Here is a 22,451-nt window from a genome sequence, read left to right as displayed (position 1 = left end):
GCCAGAGCAGTGACAGTCTCTCTACTTTCTCCATTTGGTGGGGGGGGGGGGGGGGAGGAGGAGGGAAGCACAATGATAAAATTACATCTTAAAAAGGGTAATGAGGGCTGGGAGTTTATTTAGCTTAGTGGTAGAGTGCTTGCCTAGCATGCATGAAGACCTGGGTTCGAGTCCTCAGTACCACACACAGAAAAAGCTGGAAGTGGTGCTGAGGCTCAAGTGGTAGAGCTCTAGCCTTGAGAAAGTCCAAGGACAGTGCTCAGGCCCTGAGTTCAAGGCCCAGGACTGACAAAAAAAAAAGGTAATCAATTAACCTGTGTTGCTCTACTAGATCGGAGCGGAATGTTCTCCTTTTAGCTGTCCGCAGAGCCCCATGGCCACAGCCTGGAGTCCAGCCAACTCTGCCAGCCTTCTCCCCTGGGAAGGCGCTCGGGGAGCTCGGAGGGGGACGTGCGGGGAGGGGAGCGCGGAGGGGGACGCGCGGGGAGGGGGACGCGCGGGGAGGGGAGCGCGGAGGGAGACGCGCGGGGAGGGGAGCGCGGGGAGGGGAGCGCGGAAGGGAGCGAGGGGAGGGGAGCGCGGAGGGGAGCGAGGGGAGCGGAGCGCGGAGGGGAGCGAGGGGAAGGGAGCGCGGAGGGGAACGCGCAGGGGAGCGCGGGGAGGGGAGCGCGGAGGGGGACGCGCGGGGAGGGGAGCGCAGAGGGGGACGCGCGGGGAGGGGAGCGCAGAGGGGGACGCGCGGGGAGGGGAGCGCGCAGAGGAGCGCGGAGGGAGACGCGCGGGGAAGGGAGCGCGGGGAGGGGAGCGAGGGGAGGGAAGCACGGAGGGGAGCGAGGGGAGGGGAGCGCGGAGGGGGACGCGCGGGGAGGGGAGCGCGGAGGGGGACGCGCGGGGAGGGGAGCGCAGAGGGGGACGCGCGGGGAGGGGAGCGCGCAGAGGAGCGCGGAGGGAGACGCGCGGGGAAGGGAGCGCGGGGAGGGGAGCGAGGGGAGGGAAGTACGGAGGGGAGCGAGGGGAGGGGAGCGCGGAGGGGGACGCGCGGGGAAGGGAGCGCGGGGAGGGGAGCGAGGGGAGGAGAGCGCGGGGAGGGGAGCGAGGGGAGGGGAACGCGGAGGGGAGCGCGGAGGGGGACGCGCGGGGAGGGGAGCGAAGGGAGGGGAGCGCGGAGGGGGACGCGCGGGGAGGGGAGCGAAGGGAGGGGAGCGCGGAGGGGGACGCGCGGGGAGGGGAGCGAAGGGAGGGGAGCGCGGAGGGGGACGCGCGGGAAGGGGAGCGCGCAGGGGAGCGAGGGGAGAGGAGCGCGGAGGAGGACGCGCGGGGAGGGGAGCCCGGCGGGGAGCGCGGAGCCCGGCCTAAGCCGGGAGCCGGTTCTCAATCTCGAGGTTCCGCGATCTCAGTATCCGACCCAGAATCAAGTCTCCAGACATCCGAATCCCATGCACCCTTCAGGCCCCACCGGTCCGGAGAAAGGAGCGGAAAGGAGGCGCTCGCGGCCCCGCTCAGGGAACCGGCTAGGCGCCGGGCGCCTCTCGTTCTTCCCTCTTGCCAGCCTGGCTTTATTTGGTTTATGCATAGAGAAGCAAACGCTGACATGTTTGGAGAAGGACTCAAAGGTGCTAACGCTGAGTGTGAACTAGAACAAGCGCCACCGCCTTTACCGGCGCCACCGACTCAGTCACACCCCCATTTAGGGACCCCAGAACGCGCCTCCGAGTCTAAGGACTACAACTCCCAGCCTGCAGGGTTCCGCGCGTGCGTCCTGAAAGACCACGCCTACATTTCCCAGAAAGCCCCGGCGTGACGCCGAGCGCGCAGGCGCCGTCGTACCCCTTTCCACTTCTCCGACGGGTTTGACCTACAAGCCGCCGCCGAAAAGAAAGATGGCCGCCTCGGGGGTGTCCCTGCTCTCCCGGCAGGTGAGAGAAGCCTGAGGAAAGACCCCCCCCTCCTCCTGGGGTGACCCGTGCCAGAGCCACGGTGTGAGGCCCCGGCTGGGATTAGCCTGGCCTCCGCTCCAGGTCGAGGGCCCAGCGCGTGGTGGGGAGTCCCGGGGAGGGGGGATCGGCTTCCCCGCCACCCCGCGGGGCCGTGAGCGGGCGCAGGGCCGGGCGTGACCTCGGCGTCCCGCGGGGCCCTGGCGGAGGTGACTTCAGCCTTGGAGTGGGGGCGTTGCGGTTGGCACTCAGACGACTCAGTACATTGGCGGGGCCGGGAGTGTGGCCTAGTGGTGGAGTGCCTGCCTGGCATGCACGAAGACCTGGGTTCGATTCCTTGGTACTACAGACAGAGAGAGGGGAAAAAAAAATCTGGAAATGGTGCTGTGGCTCAAGTGGCAGAATACCAGCCTTGAGAAAAGCCCAAGGACAGGGCTCAGGCCCTGAGTTTAAGGCCCAGGACTAGCAAAAAAAAAAAAAAAAGTGCATTGACTGCAAATTATGGCCAGAAATCTCCCACTTCAAACTCTTGTTCAGGAATGTGGTCATGTGAATACCAAAATTGTGTGTGTGCATATAGGCGTGTGTGTGTGTGATTACTGAGATAAATCAGTAATCCTTCAGGTAATTTTGTTTGCTTTTGTTTTCTTTTAAAGGTGAGATGCTGGAGTACTTCGGTGGCCAGGCCCTTCAGCAAGATTGTGAGGGTATGTTCATTTATAGTCTCCTGTTACTGCAGAGCAAATGAAAGTATGAGGCAGCAATGGCTGTCTTAAATTTCAAGTAATCGGATGTCTTAAAATGAAAGCTGGGGTCCAGGAGTTTGGCCTCGCGATACGAGTGCTTGCTTAGTATGCATGATGCCCTGGGTTTGATTCCTCCGTACCACATACATAGAAAAGGCCAAAAGTGGTGCTGTGGCTCAAGTGGTAGAGTGCTAGCCTTGAGTGAAAGAAGCTCAGAAACAGAGTCCAGACCCTGATTTCAAGCCCCAAGATCAGCACACACACACACACAAAGCAATTAAGTTACACATAGCTAGAGCTAGAAGGACCAAGCCAAGAAAATATACTTATTCCTCTACTTGACTGTTCATTTGTTTACAATTTGAGAGGTATTCTTGTAAATATTGAACCCTTGTTTTTGTTCAGTTTGCTTTTTGTTTTCTTGTGGTGCTGGGGATGGAATCTAAGGCCTTTTGAATGCGAGGCAAGCACTCACACAGAGCAGCTTCCCAGCTCTGATTCTGTTGAGAGTGTACTCTGCTCTTACCTGCTGTTTTCTTCCTTGGCCCATCCTTTCTGTTGAAAGCCCCCTGTTCAGGTGCATGGCATTGAAGGGCGCTATGCCACAGCTCTTTATTCTGCTGCATCTAAACAGAAGAAGCTGGAACAAGTGGAGAAGGAGTTACTGAAACTGTCAGTAAGTACTTGGCTTCTTTGTCATATGTTCAGTGCCTGTTGCTCGTGTCTCTGATGAAGTAGAGCTTACAAGAAGAACTGCCTGGAGGGAAGGAGGGAAACATTAGATTTTTGTTCTCCAGAAATTACTGTGAAGGAGGTGGCACTATGGCTCAAGCGGTAGGGCTGTAGCCTTGAGCTGATGAGCTTGGGGACAAAGCCCAGGCTGAGTTCAAGTCCCACTGCTGACAAATCAATAAAGCAAATTATTTTTTTTTTAAAGAAATTACTGTGAAATAGGGATAAGCAGGCCTATCAAAGGATATTAATGGTAGGAGTCAAGATTTCCAGTTAAGAAAACATAGAGGAGCCCATGCTGCTGGCTCACACCTATGGTCCTAGCTACTCAAGAGGCTGAGATCTGAGGATCACAGTTCAAAGCCAGATGGTACAGGAAAGTCCTTGAAACTCTTACCTACAGTTAACCACAAAAAGCTGGAAGTGAGCCAGGCATGGTGGCCCACGCCTGTAATCCCAGCTACTCAGGAGACTGAGATCTGAGGATCGAGGTTCATAGCCAGCCCAGGTACTAAAGAACATGAGACTCTTATCCCAGTTAATCACTAGAAAATGGGAAGTTAGCCTGTGGCTCAAGGGTAAGTAGCTAGCCTTGAGCTGAAGAGCTCAAGAACAACACCCAGACCCAGGGTTCAAGCCCCATGACCTCTCACCTCCAAAAAAAAAGCTGGAAGTGGAGGTGTGGTTCAAGTTATAGAGCATTAGCATTGAACAAAAGCTTAGGGACAACATCAAGGCCCCGGACAGCTTAAGCCCCAGGATAGGTGGAGGGCGGGAGGAGGGGGGAAAGACATAGACTTATAAAAACAAATGAAAAAAATGGTTTAAGAAAACTTGATATTTAAAAGGCTAGCGATAATGACACGTAAGAATCCTGGTTTACTGACAATTTGTGTGTATATGTGTGTGAATGTGTGCATGTGCATGTATGCTCATGGTGAAGTTTTTGGCTGCCAATTATTACTATTATTTGATTGCTTTTGGTTTTTTTGGTGGTACTGGTGTTAAAGCCCAGGGCCTCCTCACACGCACTCTGTCTTCATGGTCTTACTGGGTACTCTACTACTTAGGCCAACTCTCCATCCCTGGTTTTTGCCTGCCGTTTTGGAGACACTCTCACAGACTATTCTACCTAGGCTAATTTCTCTGGATCTTAGCTTCCTGAGTAGGAATTATGGATTTGAGCCACCAGCTAATTTGTTAAGACTTCTCTTGAAAGGTAAAGTACATGTAAGAGACTTCATAAAGCACTCGAGTTTTTTAAGGAACATCATTTTCACAGTGTGTAGAACGTGGTGAAGATGATACTCCTTTAGTCAGCAATGTACTTGACTATAAAATTTTCTTCGTATATGCTTGAGAGGACTAATATTCCTAATTTATCAGAAAGCATGTGTACTGGTAGGATCATTTGTGCTTTAAAGAACTTACGGGATGGGCCTAGTGGTAGAGTGCTGGCCTACCATTCACAAAGACCCAGGTTTGATTCGTCAGTATTACAAACATTGAAAAGGCCTGAAGCGATGCTGTGGTTCAAGTGGCAAAGCACTGGCCTTGAGAAAGCTCCAGGACAGTGCTCAGGCCCTGAGCTCAAGCCCCAGGACCAGCAAAAAAAAAAAAAAAAGCTCTTATGGGATTACTTTTTGGTACTTTCAGCAACTCCTAAAGGACCCCAAAGTGTCTGCTGCTGTTCTGAATCCATACATTAAGCGTTCTGTTAAAGTAAAAAGCCTGAGTGACATCACATCAAAAGAGAAGTTTTCCCCTCTCACAGCCAACCTGATGAGTAAGTATTAGAACTTCATTTGAGTTTCCCTAAAACTTTGTTGCCAGAAATGTGCTTCGTGGCCTAGGGGCCATTTTAAGTGAAGAATCCGTAGACTCACCCCAATCTGCTTTTCATATCCTATGCCAAAGTCAGAAAGCAAGTTCCTAAATATATTTGTATCATTTCTGAATGTAAACAGGATACTCATTTATGGATTAGTAGCCGAATACTGGAAACTGTAACATAAATGTGAAAATCAGATTGCAAGCTAAATGTAAGCAATCTATTTCGGAGCTGAGGATGTGACCCAAGTGGCAGAAGTACTGGCCTACAAGCACAAGGATCTGAGTTCAGACCATAGTACCACAAAGCCTAAAAAAATCTATTGAATACATACACAAGCATACATAATAATTTAATTGCTTGTTTGGGCTTTTTTTGGTTTTCTCCCCCCCCCCCCCCAGACAATGTGTTTTTAACAAGTAATAGCTTCTCCATTCACTGCATCTTAAGAAAGTTTGATGAGGAAAGTGGCACTGTGGCTCAAGTGGTAGAGCGCTAGCCTTGAGCTGAAGAGCACAGGGACAGTGCCCAGGCCTGAGTTCAAACCCCACAACCAACAACAACAACAACAAGATATTGAGGGCAGAGAGTTTGACCTAGTGGTAGAGTGATTGCTTAGCATGCATGACGCTCTGGGTTCGATTCCTCATACCACATACACTGAAAAAAGCCGGAAGTGGTGCTGTGGCTCAAGTGGCAAAGCACTGGCCTTGAAAGCCCAAGGATGGTGCTCAGGCCCTGAGTTCAAGCCCCAGGACTGGCAAAAGCAAAAACAAAAGGATACTCATCAGGAGCGTGAGAAGTGTCTTATATGCTGGGTAATCTCCAGTCACCAGCAAAAAAGCCAGAGCTGGAGGTATGGCTAAAGTGGTAGAGCTGTAGCTGTGAGCAAAGAAAATTACTGACCAAAAGCATGAGGCCCTGGGTTCGATGTGGTATTTTAAGGCCGCAAGTGAAGTTTGCTTTTGAGGTGATGGTAAGTAAATTTTCACAACATGGAGACGCTTTCCCTTTCCCAGGTTTACTTGCTGAGAATGGTCGCCTCAGCAACGCCCAGGGCATCATCTCTGCCTTTTCTACCATGATGAGTGTCCACCGCGGAGAGGTGCCGTGCATCGTGACCACCGCCACTGTGAGTAGGTGGCGTGGAACCGAGGAAGCAGCTCCTCGGCTGCTCTGTGAATGCTAGCTTTGAAAGAGCCACTGTGTACTTCAGTGTTTCTATACCAGTGGTTATGTGGAAGGACTATAGGCAAAGTTAATGTTTCCTTATAGGATCGAATTTTTTTAAGCATCGTATTAAATAGTTGAATAAAATTACAGTTTCTGATCTTCATCTTCCTTGGTAATGGAACAGGTAGAGTGACCAGATCTTGCCAGAGTGGGTGTAGTAACCAATCTGTTCCTGTGCTGAGTACTTTATCATTCTTTTCTTTCTTCTTTTCAATTAGCAGAAGATTCATATGAGATAGAAGAGTAATTACCCTTATTTTCTAGACTAGTCGCGTGCCCAAAGTCACACGGGTGGCCCCAGAATTTGAACATTGGCCTTTCTCAGAAGTCCATGGCCTTAAACTACACTGTATCACCTCCCCAGCAGGAGTTTATGCCTTTGTGCATTTCCTTCCTGGCACAGTTTCGTGGTCTGTGGACTTGGCCGTGAGTGGAGTGTGGTGAACATAGAGTACGCAGCACCGGGGCTCCTAGAGTTCAGCGTTGTGGTGGGTAGACAGACTGCTCCCCTCAGGCCCGGGGCCCCTGAGTCAGCCCCGCAGACCCGAGCGGCTGTCACTGTGGCCGCACTGCAGTCCTTGGTGCTTCACACAGGAGCCCACGGGCTGTCTTCATGAAGCATGCCACTGGGTTTTCTTCTTTGCCTTTAACTCTGGGGGTTTCTTTTTTGCTTCATCTAAAGAATGGTTTGCTCTTTTTCAGCCTTTAAACAGCACTGTTCTCTCTGAACTCACAACCGTTCTGAAGAGTTTCCTAAGTCAAGGCCAAGTGCTGAAACTGGAGGTTAAGGTATGTTTCCACTTGTTCATAGTGTGTGGCCGTGGGTTAGCAAACATTCACAGTAATTATAGATAGAAAATACAGTGAAGCATTAGCTCTGTTTGTATGTTTATGTGTTGGCCCCGGGGCTTGAACTCAGGGCCTGGGCATTTTTGCTCTTTTGGTATTTAATTGGAGGTAAGGGTCTCATGGACTTTCTTACCCTGGACTATGACCTTCATTCAGAGCGCAGCCTCCTGAGTAGCTAAGATGGTAGGAGTGAGCCACTGACATTCATCCAGATCTGTGCGTCTTCAATTTAAATAATCATCTAATCCTGTGGATGGTTTCACATCTACATCTTCCTAAATGTAACCTTTCTTTTTTCTCCTTTTGCCAGTTTTGGGGTTTGAATTCAGGGCCTGAGCTTCTTTGTACTCAAGGCTAACACTCTACCACTGGAACCACAATGCCACTTCCAGCATTTTTGAGTTAATTTGTTGGCAACAAGAATCTCACAAGGACTTTTCTGCCCAGGCTGGCTTTGGACCACAATCCTCAGATCTCAGCCTCTTGAGTAGCTAGGATTACAGGCGTGAGCCATTGGCCCCCAGCTAGCTAGAACCTTTTCTGCTGTTACAGCACCTCCAGCCATTCCAGACACTCCTGCCCCCTATGTGTGTGAAATGATGTCTGGGTGTTTCATGCTTTCTCCTGTCTTGTTTGCTAGACTGACCCAGCGATCATGGGTGGAATGATTGTCCGTATCGGCGAGAAGTATGTTGACATGTCTGCCAGAACCAAGATTCAGAAGCTGAGCAGGGCTATGCGGGAGATGAGCTGAAAATTCCCATCTGTGACAATTCTTAAACTTGAAGCAACAATAAAATGCTTCCTGAACACACTGTATTACGTTCATTGTCTTCTAACATGGAATTCAGAGATGCTTATTTCGCCCTTTTCCCAGAGTCCCCCTATGTGTAAAATTAAAAAGCTCTTTGTGCTGGAGAATTATATTTGAGTGAATGGATCATCCTAGTAATTTGTTAATCGATTAAACATAGCAGCTACACAGCGTCATTCAAATACTCTCTGGTACTACAAGCCAAAATCTTGAAGGGGTGGTGGAGAACTGGGGGTACACAAGTCGGTTGTCACGTGATATCATGCCCATCATGGGTCTCCCTCGGGATACCTCACAGAAATGCTTAATTCTGGCATAACACTACAATTGTAGAATATACTGTCGCTTTTGGAGCCATGTTGTACGCATTTTAACTTGAGAACTCTGTCTAGTAGAGGACTTTACAGAGAAGAGAAGGTGAGGAGTCCTCGAGGTTTGCTTGGTAACCAACCTGGACAGGGGGAGCAGGAGCTAGCCGTCTAAAATGCCTTCAGACACGTTGTATAGCCCGCCTCGTTCCTCAGACATCTCTGTCTGCGCATTAGCCAGAAGCAGCTCCCAGCTCAGCTCTTCTCCTGAGCAACTAGAGGAATGCGTTTTCCACGGAGCCATTCTTTGGCCACCTTCCAAGTGGGCAGACAAACATCTTTCCCAGAGGGGCTCCTGGCTGGGTGGGGACAGGACAGAAAGGCCTAAGTGGACAGTTAACAGCCCTTGGGCCCCTGTGCTTTCCCAGGAGCCACAAGGGCCCAGACAACTACCTAATCTGCCTGCCTTGGAGGTGGATCTGGGGCCACTAAGTTGAGTCCTCAGAGAAGTTCTTAGACATAAGACCTGGGTGGTACGGGGCTCCATAGCTTCCCGAGCATTTGTGCGCTTGCTCCAGCATAACCTTGTGATAGTGGGAGACGTCAGAAAGGCCCCTTCACCACGTGTATCCAGAGCCCCGTCCAGCTGTGTTATCCTAGCTAGGGTAACAGGCCACTGCCACTTCGTGTCTGCTGGCAGCAAACCTCCATCCTCCCAGTCTCAGCTCCCAGGTAGCTATGATTACAGGTGTGAGACCACATCAGAATATAAATTTTCAACTAATCCCAAATGTGCCCAATCTCCCATCTGAACACATTGGGTTGGTATGCAAGCAGTTACAAACTGAAGAAAAATGGACTCTGGAAAGCTTAAATAGTGTTCATTCTTTAGACAAGTCAAAGCCCAACAAAATAAGCACCAAGAAATGGGTGCTTGCAAGAGGAGAAGGTGGGGGCGAAGGAGAAAGGGGTAGACGGAAGCGGGAACATGGAAGAATACAGTCAAGAATTCATTGAATATACCACAGAGGTGAGAAATACAAGGGAAGGGGGAGTGAAGATGTAGAAGTGGTGACACACATCAGGATGCATTGTATACATAAACTCCTTTGGACAACTACTTAAAGATAACATAAATATCCCCCTCGCCCTCCCCCCAAGAAAGTCCTTACTATCAAGCTGTAAACCCAGCACTGGTGACTTATGCCTGTAATTCTAGCCATTCCAGAGACTGAGGATTCATACTTGAAGTCATTCTGGGCAAAATAAGTCTGTGAGACTCCATCTTGAATTACCCAGCAAAAAGCAGGGCTGGAGGCATGGCTCAACTGATGAAGCAGCACTAAATCAAGCAAACAAACCAAGCAAGCACAAGGCCCTGAATTCAGACCTCAGTACCAAAAAGGAAAAAAAAATCAAATCATAGAATAAAATGTATATTGATTTAAAAGATGGCAAACTAAACATGACAAGATTTAAATTATGTAGCTGAAAGGTTTGTCATACATGGGAAGTGATGAATTCATGTTATTAAATAGTACAAGAGAATTTAAAGTGCTCACACAATATATATACACATATTATATATATATATATATATATATCCACAGGAAAAAAAAATGAAATGCATCAAAGGATAACTTACAGGAAGCTGAGGTAGGAGAATAGAGTTCAAGGCCAACCTGGGCATCAAAGCAAAACTGGTTCTAAAAAACAAAAAAAAGGAAGGAAAGGAAGGGAGAAAACTTATTTTTGTGTGGAAGAATATTTCCATTAAATGATTTTATTGTTTCTGGTGTATTTTTTCTGGGCATGCTGAATTTTCCGCATTAAAAAGGATTATTTGTTAGTTAAAAAAGCATGCATATTATTGAATGAAATATTGCTGTGATTGTTCATACTGATGTCTGAATTTGGTCACTAGGAATCTATTGCATATGTTTTATACTATGTTATCAGTGTGATTCCTTCTCCCTTTCTGACTGTGAAAGGGTAACTTCATCAGACTTGAACTAGGTGTAGTTTGCATATATAACATACCATTGCTTGTTTTTTGTTTTGTTTTGTTTTTGCCAGTCCCCGTGCTTGAACTCAGGGCTTGGGCACTGTCCTTGGGCATTTTCCTCAAGGCTAGTACTCTACCACTTGAGCCACAGCACCACTTCTGGCTTTTCTATGTATGTGGTACCGAGGAATCAACCTGGGTCTTCCTGCATGCTGGCAAACACTCTACCACTACGCCAAACTCCTGGTCCCCCATTGCTTGTTTTAATAGCTATTTATTCATTTACTTGAGATGCTATAATCTCCTGGATGGTCTCTTAATCCCTGAGTTTTAAGTAGTCCTCCTCAACCTCTCAAGATGCAGGATCTATGGCTATGTACCACCATGCCAGGCTTAATTTATTTCTAAACAAGAAAGAGGCATAAAAATGATGTGTTTGAGATGGGAGCGTGGCCTAGTGGTAGAGTGTTTGCCTAGCGTGCATAAAGCCCTGGGTTCAATTCCAAGGCACCACATACACAGAAAAAGCTGGAAGCTGTGTTATGGCTCAAGTGGTAGAATACTAGCCTTGAGGAAACCCCGGTGCTCAGGCCCTGAGTTCAGGCTCCAGGACTGGCAGGAAAAAAATGATGTGTTTATCAAAAATGGGAACATACTAGTTTTCAAAAGACAAACTGGAAGCCAGTGGCTCCTGTCTGTAATATTAGCTACTTGAGAGGCTGAGCTCAAGGTCATACTTAGAGGCCAGCCTGGGCAAGAAAGTTCATGAAACCCCTCCTCCCAATCAATAATAAGGGTTGAGGCATATAGCTGCCATTCCAGCTACAAAATGAAACCTAAGATAAGTGGACTGTGGTTTAAACACACATTCACACAGAAAGCAAGACCCTATCTAAAAAATAACCACTAGGCTAGGAGTTTGGCCTAGTGGTTGAGTGCTTGCCTACCATGTACAAATACCGGGGTTTGATTCCTCAGTACCACATACATAGAAAAAAGCCAGAAGTGGTGCTGTGGCTCAAGTGGTAGAGCTCTAGCCTTGAGAAAGTCCAAGGACAGTGCTCAGGCCCTGAGCCCAAGCCCAGGACTGGCAAAAAAAGAAAAAAAAAAAAAAAAAACCACTATAGGGCCAGGAGCATAGCCTAGTGGTAGAATACTCACCTCACGTGCACAAAGCCCTGAGTTCAATTCCTTGCTACCACATACACAGAAAAAGCTGGAAGTGGCACCGTGGCTCAAGTGGCAGAGTGCTAGCCTTGAGCATAAAGTGTCCAAGGACAGTGCCTAAGCCTTGAGTTCAAGCCCCACGACTGGCAAAAAATAAATAACCAGTATGAAAAGGCTGGAGGAAAGCCCTTTGAGCGTGGTAGCTCATGCCTGTAATCCTAGCTGCTCAGGAGGCTGAGATCTGAGGATCAAGGTTCAAAGCCAGCTCAGTCACTAAAGTCCATGAGACTCTTTATCTCCAATTAACCAACAGAAAACCAGAAGTGGTGTTGTCGCTCAAGGGAGTAAAGCAGTAGCCTTGAGCTGAAGAGCTCATGGACAGAGCCCAGGCCCAGAGTTCAAGTCTCACAGCAGACAAAAAAAAAAAGCCTGGAAGTGTGGTGGTATGGTTTTAGCCAAGGAAGCACTCCAGTAGCTTGTGTGACAAGCACCTCAGTTTAAGCCACAATACTATCAAAAAATCAAAAGACACATAAATGGGACTTTGGAGATTTTTTTTTTTTGTCTGTCATGGGACTTGAACTATGGGCCTGGGCACTGTCTGTGAGCTCTTCAGCCTAAGGCTACCGCCTTACCCCTGAGCCACAGAGTCACTTCTGGTTTTCTGGTTATTAATAAAAGAGTCTCACAGACTTTTTAGTGCCCAGCCTGGCTTTGAACCATGATTCTTAGATCTCAGTCTCCTGAGTAGCTACTGCTTGAGCCACCAAGCCTGGCTTTAGGGATTTTTTTTTCAGGTTTTTTAAAAAAAAATGTGTTATAACAACTCAGCTAGTGTCTAAGCCAGATAAATCTACTTGTAATCAGCTACATCAGTGACAAAATAGAGGAGAACGCCCTTGAAAACTGGAACAGAAGAGAACACTATAATTACTACAATTAAATGCAGGGTTGCGTTTGCTAGTGGCAGAGGTAAAAGGTAAAGTTAGGCACTTGGGTGTGTCAGAAGGTGAGGAAGCCTGAGGCATCTTTCTGAACAAGTGAAAGACCCTCACAGCTTCCCGTCTCTTTCTTATGCCATTCAACATGGAGCTCATATTCTCAGAAATATTTGGCACAGGGCAGTTTATTTCTGCTTGGGGTTACCAATTTACAGAAGCAAGTCAAGGAGAACTGAAAGGGTTGTTGGCTCGTTTTCCTTTTTAGGTTTCTTTTTGTATAATTTTCCTTGTTCGGGAAGCACACAGAGGAAGAGACAGCATTTCCAGGGTTATTCACTTCCTGTATGTCAGAAGGTGGAACAGAACGGACCCAAAGCAATCCACTATAGCAGGGTTGGCTTTTCTCATTTTATTCATGAACTCTGTGAATTTAAACCATACAGGTCAAAAGGACCAGAGAGTTGACCCCTTTGAAGGTCAAGATGCACAGGAATAGCAATTGGAATTGATGTTGCTATTGATGTCACCAAAACTTTTTAAAAAGGAAGAAACTCAGTTACCAAAATCTGGATTGGTAAAACTTAATGTTTCACATAGCATAAAGTGCTGAAGGAACACAAACAGGAAAACAACCTCAGCTTCTTTCCAACCAACAAAACAAACAAGAAACCCAATGTGTTGGCCCTGCTTCCTCAAATCTTAGACAAATACATAATTCTATAATTTATAATAGTATCTAGTAATTTGCAGAACTCCATTAACATTACATAACAGACAATATACTCTCCCTTTTGTGGAAAATTAAATCGTACCGTTATTTGGTAACAGAAGTATATTACAGCCAATAAACATCCATTGGTGGGACAGCCCACCCATTCCCCAGGGGCCCGCTTGTCATTGGAGATACCACGTGTTCAGCGTTATGCTGATTACATTCTTTTGCACACAAAGCCTACCTGGAAGTATTGGTCAGATTACTGGTTAGGTTCCCATGTTCTGGCTTTTCCTATTCTCCATACATCTTGGAAACAACCAGCATTCCGGAGACATGGCTTGGTTGACCATTCCCGCTCACCACTCACTGGCCACCCCAGCCAAGACAGGAAGAACAGGGCTTAGTTTGGTGGACAGAGCCCCATGCACAGTTCTTTGGGATGATTTTCAGGAAACTTCCAGAACTCAAAACTTTCTATCCCCTTGAAGTCCAGGAAGTCACTGAGCCTCAACTTCACCCAACCAGGGACCTTGATTACTAGCTGACAGCATGAAGAGGCACACCGCTTTCTGAAAGAAACGCTGTGAACCTGACCCTCATCCTATCGGTCCAGCAAGCCTTGGCCTTAACCTTTCCACGTCAGTGCTCAATGCCTCACAATCACCGGAAGCCAGGACGGTGTTCGGCCCACTTAGGTGAGGCTGGACTCAGGGTACTTCCCCCCGGAGGTCACATACATGCTCTTCTGGGACTTAGACACATCCGTAGAACTCCTAGGCTTCTGCTAGTTTTCTAGGAAGGGAAGCAGGAAGGGAAAGAAGGGCCTCTGACACCCCCCCCCCCCAGTCTCCAACAACAACTCAGGCACAGATCTCTGGGAGGTTTCTCTGCTGCTGCCTGGTCTTCTGCCCGCAGAGAGCTTGACCCAGAAGCCCCAGACTTGCCCTCTTGCCCACCCCACTGTGCAAGGGTTAGACAGAGCATGAAGACACACCCCCGCAGCTTAGGGAAAATGCAAATACCAAAGTAGGACCTCAAGTGCATCCACAAAGAGAGCAAAGTGATGGCATGGAAACCAGGGCGTCTCCTCCCTGAAGGCCCCCGATGCTCTGGTGTGGCAGTGAGGGCCCTCGACTCCTGACTCATGCATTAGAACCCAAGGACAGACCTGAAGGAAGACAGCTTTCTGGTCTCTCCTCTTTCCTGACCAAACACCCGTCAAACTCTGTCACTTTTCTATATAAATTAACTAGTTATGCCTGTCCTGGGGCTTGAACTCAGGGCCTAGAAACTCTCTCTGAACTTCTTTTGTTCAAGGCTAGTACCACTTGAGCCACAGTTCTACTTCTAGTTACTTGGTGGTTAACTGGAGATAAGAGTCTCATGGACTTTCTTGCCTGGGTTGGCTATGAATTGTGATCTTCAGATTTTAGCCTCCTGACCAGCTAGGATTACAGGCGTGAGCCGCCATGCCCAGCTACAAATCTATTTTATTTGGTACCAGGGATCAAATCCAGAACATTGCACCTGCTACGCAACGGCTTTGCCACTGAGTTACATTCCAAGCCCACAAATCATTTTTTTTAAACACAAAGTGGAGGGTTATCCCAGGTCAGACTGCAGGACATTTTGACATTTTTCCTTTAGTCACTCCAATGCCCATTTCATTCCTTGAAGGGGGGGGGGGGAATGACTTCTTGGAAATTTCTAACTATATACAACTTAGATTTTTTTTTTAATAGAAGAAAATTTAGTTGGGTTGAACCCACACAATCTGGTGAAGCATGTTCTACTCCTGGAATTGGTTTAATTTTTATTCTATAATTTTATGCACTTACATTAGATTCCTAAAATACTCTCATATACATACAGAAAAAATAATCTCTCAAGGACAGTCACATTTTACAATCACAGGTTAAAGATTTTAGACTACATGGTTATGTAACATGTAATACAACAGGCTCTTCCACACCCTCTATCCACTTAACTATAGTCATTCCTAGAGATAAGGAGCAGAGATTCACAATGAACCAGAGAAAGAGCCCAACCTTCCCATACTGTATCCAATGGTGTGCATTTTTCTTAGCTGGGAATCCCATGTCAAAACCCAGAAGCAGTCAGGTGATTTTTATCTCATACCATCTCCTCTGTGTACTAATGTTTATACCTCACAAGGTCGGTGGAGCTAAGACAATACAGTGCAGGGACAGGTGCAGACTTGGGAAGGACACAAGGCCACAGAGCAGCTTGTGGACTACAGTGGACAAGATCTGAGGTCCTCTCCACAGCTCCGAGAGACCTGACAACGTGTGCTTTTGGTGCATGTCTGAAATTGGGCATCATAGATGTCTTGCAAGACACGACATCTACTTCCTGATGTGATGGCCATTTGGCAGAGAATGGTTTGAAGAACAGTGATTTCTAGACAGTATCTGAAAAATGTTCGCTCATTAAACCTGACATGGACATAATAGCAGACACCTCTAGAGAGCATTCATTCAGAATTTCTTATCGTTTGGAAGATGGCCCGACACATGGAAACAAAGATGTGCATTCCTATCTTGTTCAAGGTGATTTAAGTCCATGGGAGATAAACTTACAATTGCAGTTCGTCCTTCTCTCCACATTTCTACTTACAAACAATCCCAGATGGATGGAATCAGGAAACGCGGTGGGGATTATTGCTTGTGTGTGTGTGTGTGTGTGTGTGTGTGTGTGTGTGTGTGTGTGTGTGTGTAGACATGGGACTATATTTCTGAAAAGCAAGCAGAACTACAAAAGCTTCAGAGAGTAAGTGGCACAGTTAAAGCACAAGCTTGTGAGGGAAAGCAACAGGAACATACAGCGAGGAGGCTGGACCACTGGATTCTTCTAGAGCTCTAAGTCACCCAGCAGGGGTCTTTTCTCTCTGCTGACCACACTCACTGCCAGGCCAGACAAGAGATCCTCTGGAGAGATCCCAGCTGGGCCCGCTGCCCCTCAGACTGAGAGGGCAGCGGAAATGGCTGCCAGGAATACCTCCTGGACCCTCCCGCTTCATTTTTGGAAAACAAAAATTTTCCCTTTCTCACCAGGAGCAGGGAGAAAATGTGTGGGTGACTGAATAATGACAAAAGGAACTAGTTTATTTCCAAGGAGTGAGTTCTGTAAAGGTGCACCCCATACGTGCCCTAAGCTGGGAAAATAGGAGGGGAGCTACAGCTCCCTTTCTAACTTAAAGGTGCAGTTATCAGGGCAGAGTTTGGGTTTTGCATCCTCTAATTATCCCACACCATTTATACTTTTAGGAAATAAAAATTAAAAGGCAGGTGTTAATGCTCACACCTGTAATTCTAGCTAACTCAGATAAAGGGAGGATTACAGGTAGAGAGAGACCAGTCAGGGAAAAAAATGCATGAGATCCCATCTTAATCAATAAAAAAATGCCTGGTATAATTTGCCCTTCCAGTTATTTGGAAACTATAAACAGGAGGATCATGGTCCAGGCTAGCCTGAGCAAAACTTGGGAGACCCCCTATTTGAAAAAAACAAAACCAAAAACTGAAACCAAGAGATCTAGGGATGTGGATCAAGCAGTTTTCCAAGGAAGAAAGGAAGAAGGGAGGAATGGAAGGAAGAGTCTTCCAAGGAAGACAAAATTAAACCCCACCTACTTCAGGAACCAGTGCAAGCATAATTCAGTCAGGGTCAGCGCTGTGGCGTGACTAAGATCTGCTGCCCCTATCTTGAAATGCTTAATCATTTTGAATAAGAAGTCTCAAATTATCATTCTGTACTTGACCTATAAATCATGAACTAAGGGCTGGGAATTTGGCTTAGTGGTGCCTTGCATGCACGAAGCCCTGGGTTCAATTCCTTGGATACCACATAGATAGAAAACGCTGAAAGTGGTGTTGTGGCTCAAATGGTAGAGCACTAGCCTTAAGCACAAGAAGCTCAGAGACAGTGCCCAGGCCCTGAGTTCAAGCCCTGACTGGCAAAACAAAAACCGTAAGCTGGTCCCAAGTATTGAAGCAAGTAGAGATTGTTCTCCCACTTAAGTCGAGACAGCCTGACTTCTGGAAGCTTCCTCTGGGACTGGTGGCTGGCTGAGACAACACAAGGGAAAGATGCCCAACTTACATATGGCAGCCATGGATGGATGACTCTCAGAGGCCCCATGAAAGCAAATGCAGAACATAGACCCAGCATTTGTGAATAGCAAGGTTTCTCCAGGTGTCCAGAATAAGCTGGCATCCAGCCCCCTGCCCATTGCCTATCCCCTGCCTGGGGTGTCTCCCCCTTGCCTGGGTGAGGGCCTGTGCTCTTGGCCCTGAGGTCACTTTTTTTCTTCTGCAATTTACATGGGAGCAATTCCCTCAATCTGCACTAGGGGGCGCCAGCAGCTTGGGACCAGTAAAACCCCACAGACGGGACATGGCCTGAAAGACAGCCAATCTCATTCAGAAAACCAGGCCCTCAAAGCCACATCTCTGTCTTTGGCTTCCATTTCCCCAAGAGAGATGACTTCTCCCCCTACTCTTTCCATCCAGAAACAGTTCTGAGTTTAGGAAGGGAAAGCCAAAGCATCATAGCTGCAGAAGCCCAGAAACACAGGATGACACTGTCGTAAATGACAAAAGTATAAAACCATGTTCTAGAGGAACACAGTGTCCCTCCTGCTACATCAAAAGCCAACTTAGCCACTGGTTGGTTTTCAGGAAACACCTGAAGAAAGATGGTTTCTTTGTTGGTGTTTGTTGTTTTTCAAGGCTGACATGCCTACATGTGAACATAGCTCTCCTTGGTGTGCTTAGAATCCTAAAATACACTTGCCACAGGATGGTGAGTATAGGGGCTTTTAGAAAAAACAGAAGAGAATCCTATTAAATCACAACTCACGAGATACCCTGACACACAGTAGGGGCAAATTTACCCTGAAGCGTGACAACCACACATTGTGTCAAAAAGAAAAAAAAAGTTTTTTTCTGACCTCTATGAGTCTGTCTGAAACTGAAATGCTTACTTTGAATTTGTATACGTGTTCAGTGACAATTAAATGATTTAAAATCAGATCTGTGGTTAGGCTTGAAAGTCACAAAGAAAGGCTCCTCTACTGCCTCTGTGTCACACCCTCCCCCCGAAAGGGTGGTCTAGGCCAGGCTGTGCCAGCAGCTGAGTTTGGATGTTCCTAAGTGACAGACTTACACTGTATTCTGCCTTTCACATCAGGTGCACTTTCCATGCTAGTCAAGAATATATATATATATGTATAATATATATATATATATATTACTTCTAAAGATACAAAGTTAGGCATCTTAATTAAGACTGGTAACCTCCATGAATCTGACACAGTTAGGGTAAGGAAACAAGTTCTAGAATCTTCCCTCCCTCTAGCTCAAATAAAAAACCATTTTCCAAGTACAAGGAGACAGATAAGCCCTATTCAAGAAGAAGAGGGCAGTGGGGAAGGGGTGGGGGTGGCGGGAGGGAGGCAGGTTCTTGTGTCAAATTGTTGCTCCTTCCAGCTCAGACCTAACAACATAGGGTCTTCATTATTTCTTCCCAGGATAACACAAATTGATCAGAATCATCCAAAACAGGGCCAAACATATGCAAGGGCTCTAGGGAAGAGTCTCTGCAAGGCTGGCACCAGTTCTAGGGCCTGTTGCATGGGAGAATCAAAGTCGTGGTGACAAGAAGAGCAGGGACACAAGTCAATCTTTATCAGAGTCAAGGTTGGCTGGCATGTGGGGACCACAAGGGTTGAGAATGGATTGAATGCTAGTTCCTCTGGAATAGCCTGATCTTTGGAGCCCCGAACCCCCCACCAAAGAGTACAGCTCTCTGAAATCCAGATGGCCAAGATGGCAGAAGAGCTGGAGCCGCTGCTAATTGTGGACTGTGTGGGCTGTTTTTCACACTCAGTGTTTCTCTCTGTATTTTCTTCTTCCTAGCATGAATTATCTTGCGAGTCTGACCTCATGGATGATTACAGGTTTGCCTTCCACTAGCAAGGGTTACAGACAAGCAGACAGTAACCGTGTAATTGGGGTGGGAGGGAAGGGAGGGGAAGGAAGGAAAATATCTTAAGAGTTCTCTGAGTCCTGATCCTACCTGGAAGGTACAACATGCTGGTGTACAGGCAGTGTGTGGAGGCTGATAAATGGAGGCTGCCCGTGTTGGGACTACAGGTCCTCTGTATTAGTCCAGGGAAGTCAAGACCAGTCTCAGGAAATACCCATCACTTATGTGAGTCTATTTCTGTTCCTGAATCTAGCCTAGAGCACAATCCTGCCCAACTAGCCCTCAGCCTTCCCAGTCATGCTCTTTCCAGTGTATTCTTGGAGCAAATGAATAGGAAACACAAGAACTTGTCTCCGAGACAGCTCCAGGGGAAAGCGGTACAGCCGTATTTACAAAACCCTAACTGGCCAGTACAAAACATGACTCAGGGAGCTGCCTCGGGAGTTTGGCAACTGACCAGGTCTATTCCCAGAAGTTAGGGGAAATCCCTGGCAGGCACCTCATCACCCATGCCAGGACATAAAACAGAGTTGTTATCTCTGCTAACCATCCTGGAGTGACCCACTGTGGGACAGCCAGGGTTCCTGGGCTAGCTCAGGATCTGCTAAAGCTCTTCCATCTAAACCAAAACCAAAACATCTGGGCTTGTTGGTTTGCCAGGCATAGTGGCTCACGCCTGTAATCCTAGCTACTCAGCAGGCCGAGATCTGAGGATCAAGGTTCAAAGCCATCCCTGGGACAAAAGGACCTGAGACTCTTACCTCCAATTAACCTCTAGAAAAGGGAAGTGGAGCTTGGCTCAAGAGTAGGGCAGTGGCCTTGAGCTAAAGAGCTCAGGGACAGCACCCAGGCTGCGTTCTAGCCCCATGATCCACAAGAAAACAAGACAAAAACAAAAACATCCGGGCTTGTTTGTTTTCATCTCATTGTTCTGAGCTGGCAAAGCAAGTTTGTTTGGGAGAAACAGATCAGCTGCTAAACCCACACTTGTATTGGCTGTCCCAGAGGCACCTTTGTCACTTTATTATCTGTAGGGCACACTAGCTGTGCAACTAAAGGGAAGGCAGAATTTAGAAATCCAGTCAAATCACACTTGTCGTGTCCAGTAGAAATTCTTCAAGTTGTTACACCCAAATTTTCTTCCTGTCAATAAATTAAAAAAAAAAGTCTGACCAAATGGAAAGAATTCTTGAAAGTACACAATCCTTTTCTCCTCACAAAATACTCTCAGATACACTTGCCAGTAGTTTCATTTCTCCATTTCTCACTGCCTTTGGGCCATACTGCTGGACCTGGCCACCAAGGTAAAATGGGGCAATGGACAATTTATCCTGTTTCTGCTGGTCAACACCAGTCTATAAGGTGGAGTTCTTTCATATTCTTAGGTATGCTTTTGTTCCCAAAACAAAGAGGAAAGCCAGTTCTGTAATAATTCCAGCACTCAGGAGGCTGAGGTAGGAAGATCCTAAGTTCAAGGTCAGCCTAGACTATAATGATAAGACTTTATCTCAAAAACAAAGCAAAGAATAATAATTGCCCTTTCTTTCACTCATGCTCTTTGGAAACAGAGCTTTCTTTTCTGTGGTCAGAAAACAGAGCCCTGCTGTCCAAGCAATCAAACATGGAAGCCTAGTTTCTGTAGCATTCCCAGACCGCATTGCCTGGCCTGAATGAGTGAACCAGAAAGTCCTCAACTGTTATAGGCACAGCAGACCTAATTCTAGTAGATAATGGTCTCTATCTAGCTGAAGAAAATATCAGCCTGAGCCTGCTCCTTGAGCCTAGCTGGTCAGTGAAGAAGGCTCAGCCATCACATGGGCTCCTGTCCTCAGAGCTCCCAGGGTAATTCTCAGAGTCTGGGGATCATATGAGATCCAAACACCACCAGGTAACTAAGAAACTCCTGCTGGGTGAGAGGAGGTCAGAGGGACAAAGGAATTAGCAACAGGGGCAGAGAGGAAGGATGCCCTCAGGAGGGTCTGAAAGACTGGTAACAGGAGAGCTGGCAGCATGACCTGGAGACGCCCAGCATTTAGACACCGAAGAATCAGGAGCCAGATTCCTATTGGCGAGGACATTTCAGGTAACCCGGATGGTCAAAAAGGTAGAAAGGAAAGAATAAAGGGCCCATGCTTTGAGGAACATCCATGTTCTTCCATCTCCCCGATTCGGCTCATGAGTCACAGCTAGGTCTGAGGACAAGCCCAGCTCATCCTTAAGCACAATCAGTTGCATTACAAATTGTAGCAGTAAATACAGGACACGAATCTAGAACTTGCTATACTGAGGAGTATCTCAAGAATGTACAATAGAGTTGCTGGGGGAAAAAAAAACGTTACATATTGCTTTTTCATACTACATCAACACCAGGAGTGGTACTGCAGGACCTAAAGGAAAGGTTTGTCATTGTCCATACCACTCCCACTAGAGGAATAATGATGTCCAACACAAAATACCACTAACAAAGGGAGAACAGAAAGAAGGGATTGGAATAGTGTCTCAGCACTACCTCACTTACACATGTATTACGAACTACAGTAACATGTCCTTCCTAAATACATGGAACAAACTCTATTGGATATAGAAATGTGGAAAGCATGGGTTCCCCGCCTGAATGTATACATAGACTTCATTTGAACAGGTTCTTCACAACGGAAGTAGAAGCGTAAAGTAGGTGAACTGTGTTTTCAGCTGGGAAGTAGGAAACAGATGCGTGCCTGAAGAAGCTACCCTTGGTTGAGAATATGTTGCAAGGAAAGTTTCTAACTAAACAGTAGATCTGCTTGTTTCAAAAAAATAATTATGTCTGTTGCTTTTGATACAAAACTCTACACTATCTTCAGTAAATAAATAATAAAGTGTTTCTTAAAAGTATGAAATGTAAACTTTGTTGTCCTTTCCAACACATGCATTTTTTAAATTGCTTGGAATATGACAGGGCTGTTATGGGAAGTTATTCCTTGATGTATCTAATCCTCTCCTTGCCACTATGCTGACACAATTACCCCAAAAGTACTTCAGCCATCCTACTGAAATTCTAAGGGCCTACAGTCAAAGAGAACACCAGCTAGACCAAGGAAGATCAACTCCAGAACCAAGAGAACATGCAAAGAACATTTCATGACCACCTCAAACTGGCATAATGGAAACATCAACATGCGAACAAA

The 22,451-nt window shown here is 47.0% G+C and overlaps 1 protein-coding gene across 1 annotated transcript; it reads left to right on the top strand.

Moving 5' to 3' along the window:
- The first annotated feature begins 1,812 nt into the window (after positions 1–1,812).
- Atp5po (ATP synthase peripheral stalk subunit OSCP) lies at positions 1,813–8,137 on the top strand. The gene is made up of 7 exons (XM_090349076.1): positions 1,813–1,916; positions 2,591–2,641; positions 3,246–3,356; positions 5,069–5,198; positions 6,263–6,375; positions 7,179–7,265; positions 7,966–8,137. The coding sequence occupies exons 1-7, from the start codon at positions 1,881–1,883 to the stop codon at positions 8,077–8,079; spliced, it is 642 nt and encodes a 213-aa protein (XP_090205202.1). The 5' UTR covers positions 1,813–1,880; the 3' UTR covers positions 8,080–8,137.
- The last annotated feature ends 14,314 nt before the right edge of the window (positions 8,138–22,451 follow it).

This window comes from Megascapheus bottae, chromosome 1 (assembly GCF_031878675.1).
Source record: "Megascapheus bottae isolate mThoBot1 chromosome 1, mThoBot2.hap1, whole genome shotgun sequence".
Lineage (NCBI taxonomy): Eukaryota > Metazoa > Chordata > Mammalia > Rodentia > Geomyidae > Megascapheus > Megascapheus bottae.
Note: the sequence above shows the minus strand (reverse complement) of the source record. Positions and strands in the feature narration are given on the sequence as shown.

What these genes read in the sequence shown, in the direction of transcription:
- Atp5po (XM_090349076.1), top strand. Translation starts at nt 1,881, where the DNA reads ATGGCCGCCTCGGGGGTGTCCCTGCTCTCCCGGCAG. An exon ending in TGTCCCTGCTCTCCCGGCAG is followed by an intron (nt 1,917 to 2,590) that starts GTGAGAGAAGCC and finishes TTTCTTTTAAAG; the next exon opens with GTGAGATGCTGGAGTACTTC. An exon ending in TGCTGAAACTGGAGGTTAAG is followed by an intron (nt 7,266 to 7,965) that starts GTATGTTTCCAC and finishes CTTGTTTGCTAG; the next exon opens with ACTGACCCAGCGATCATGGG.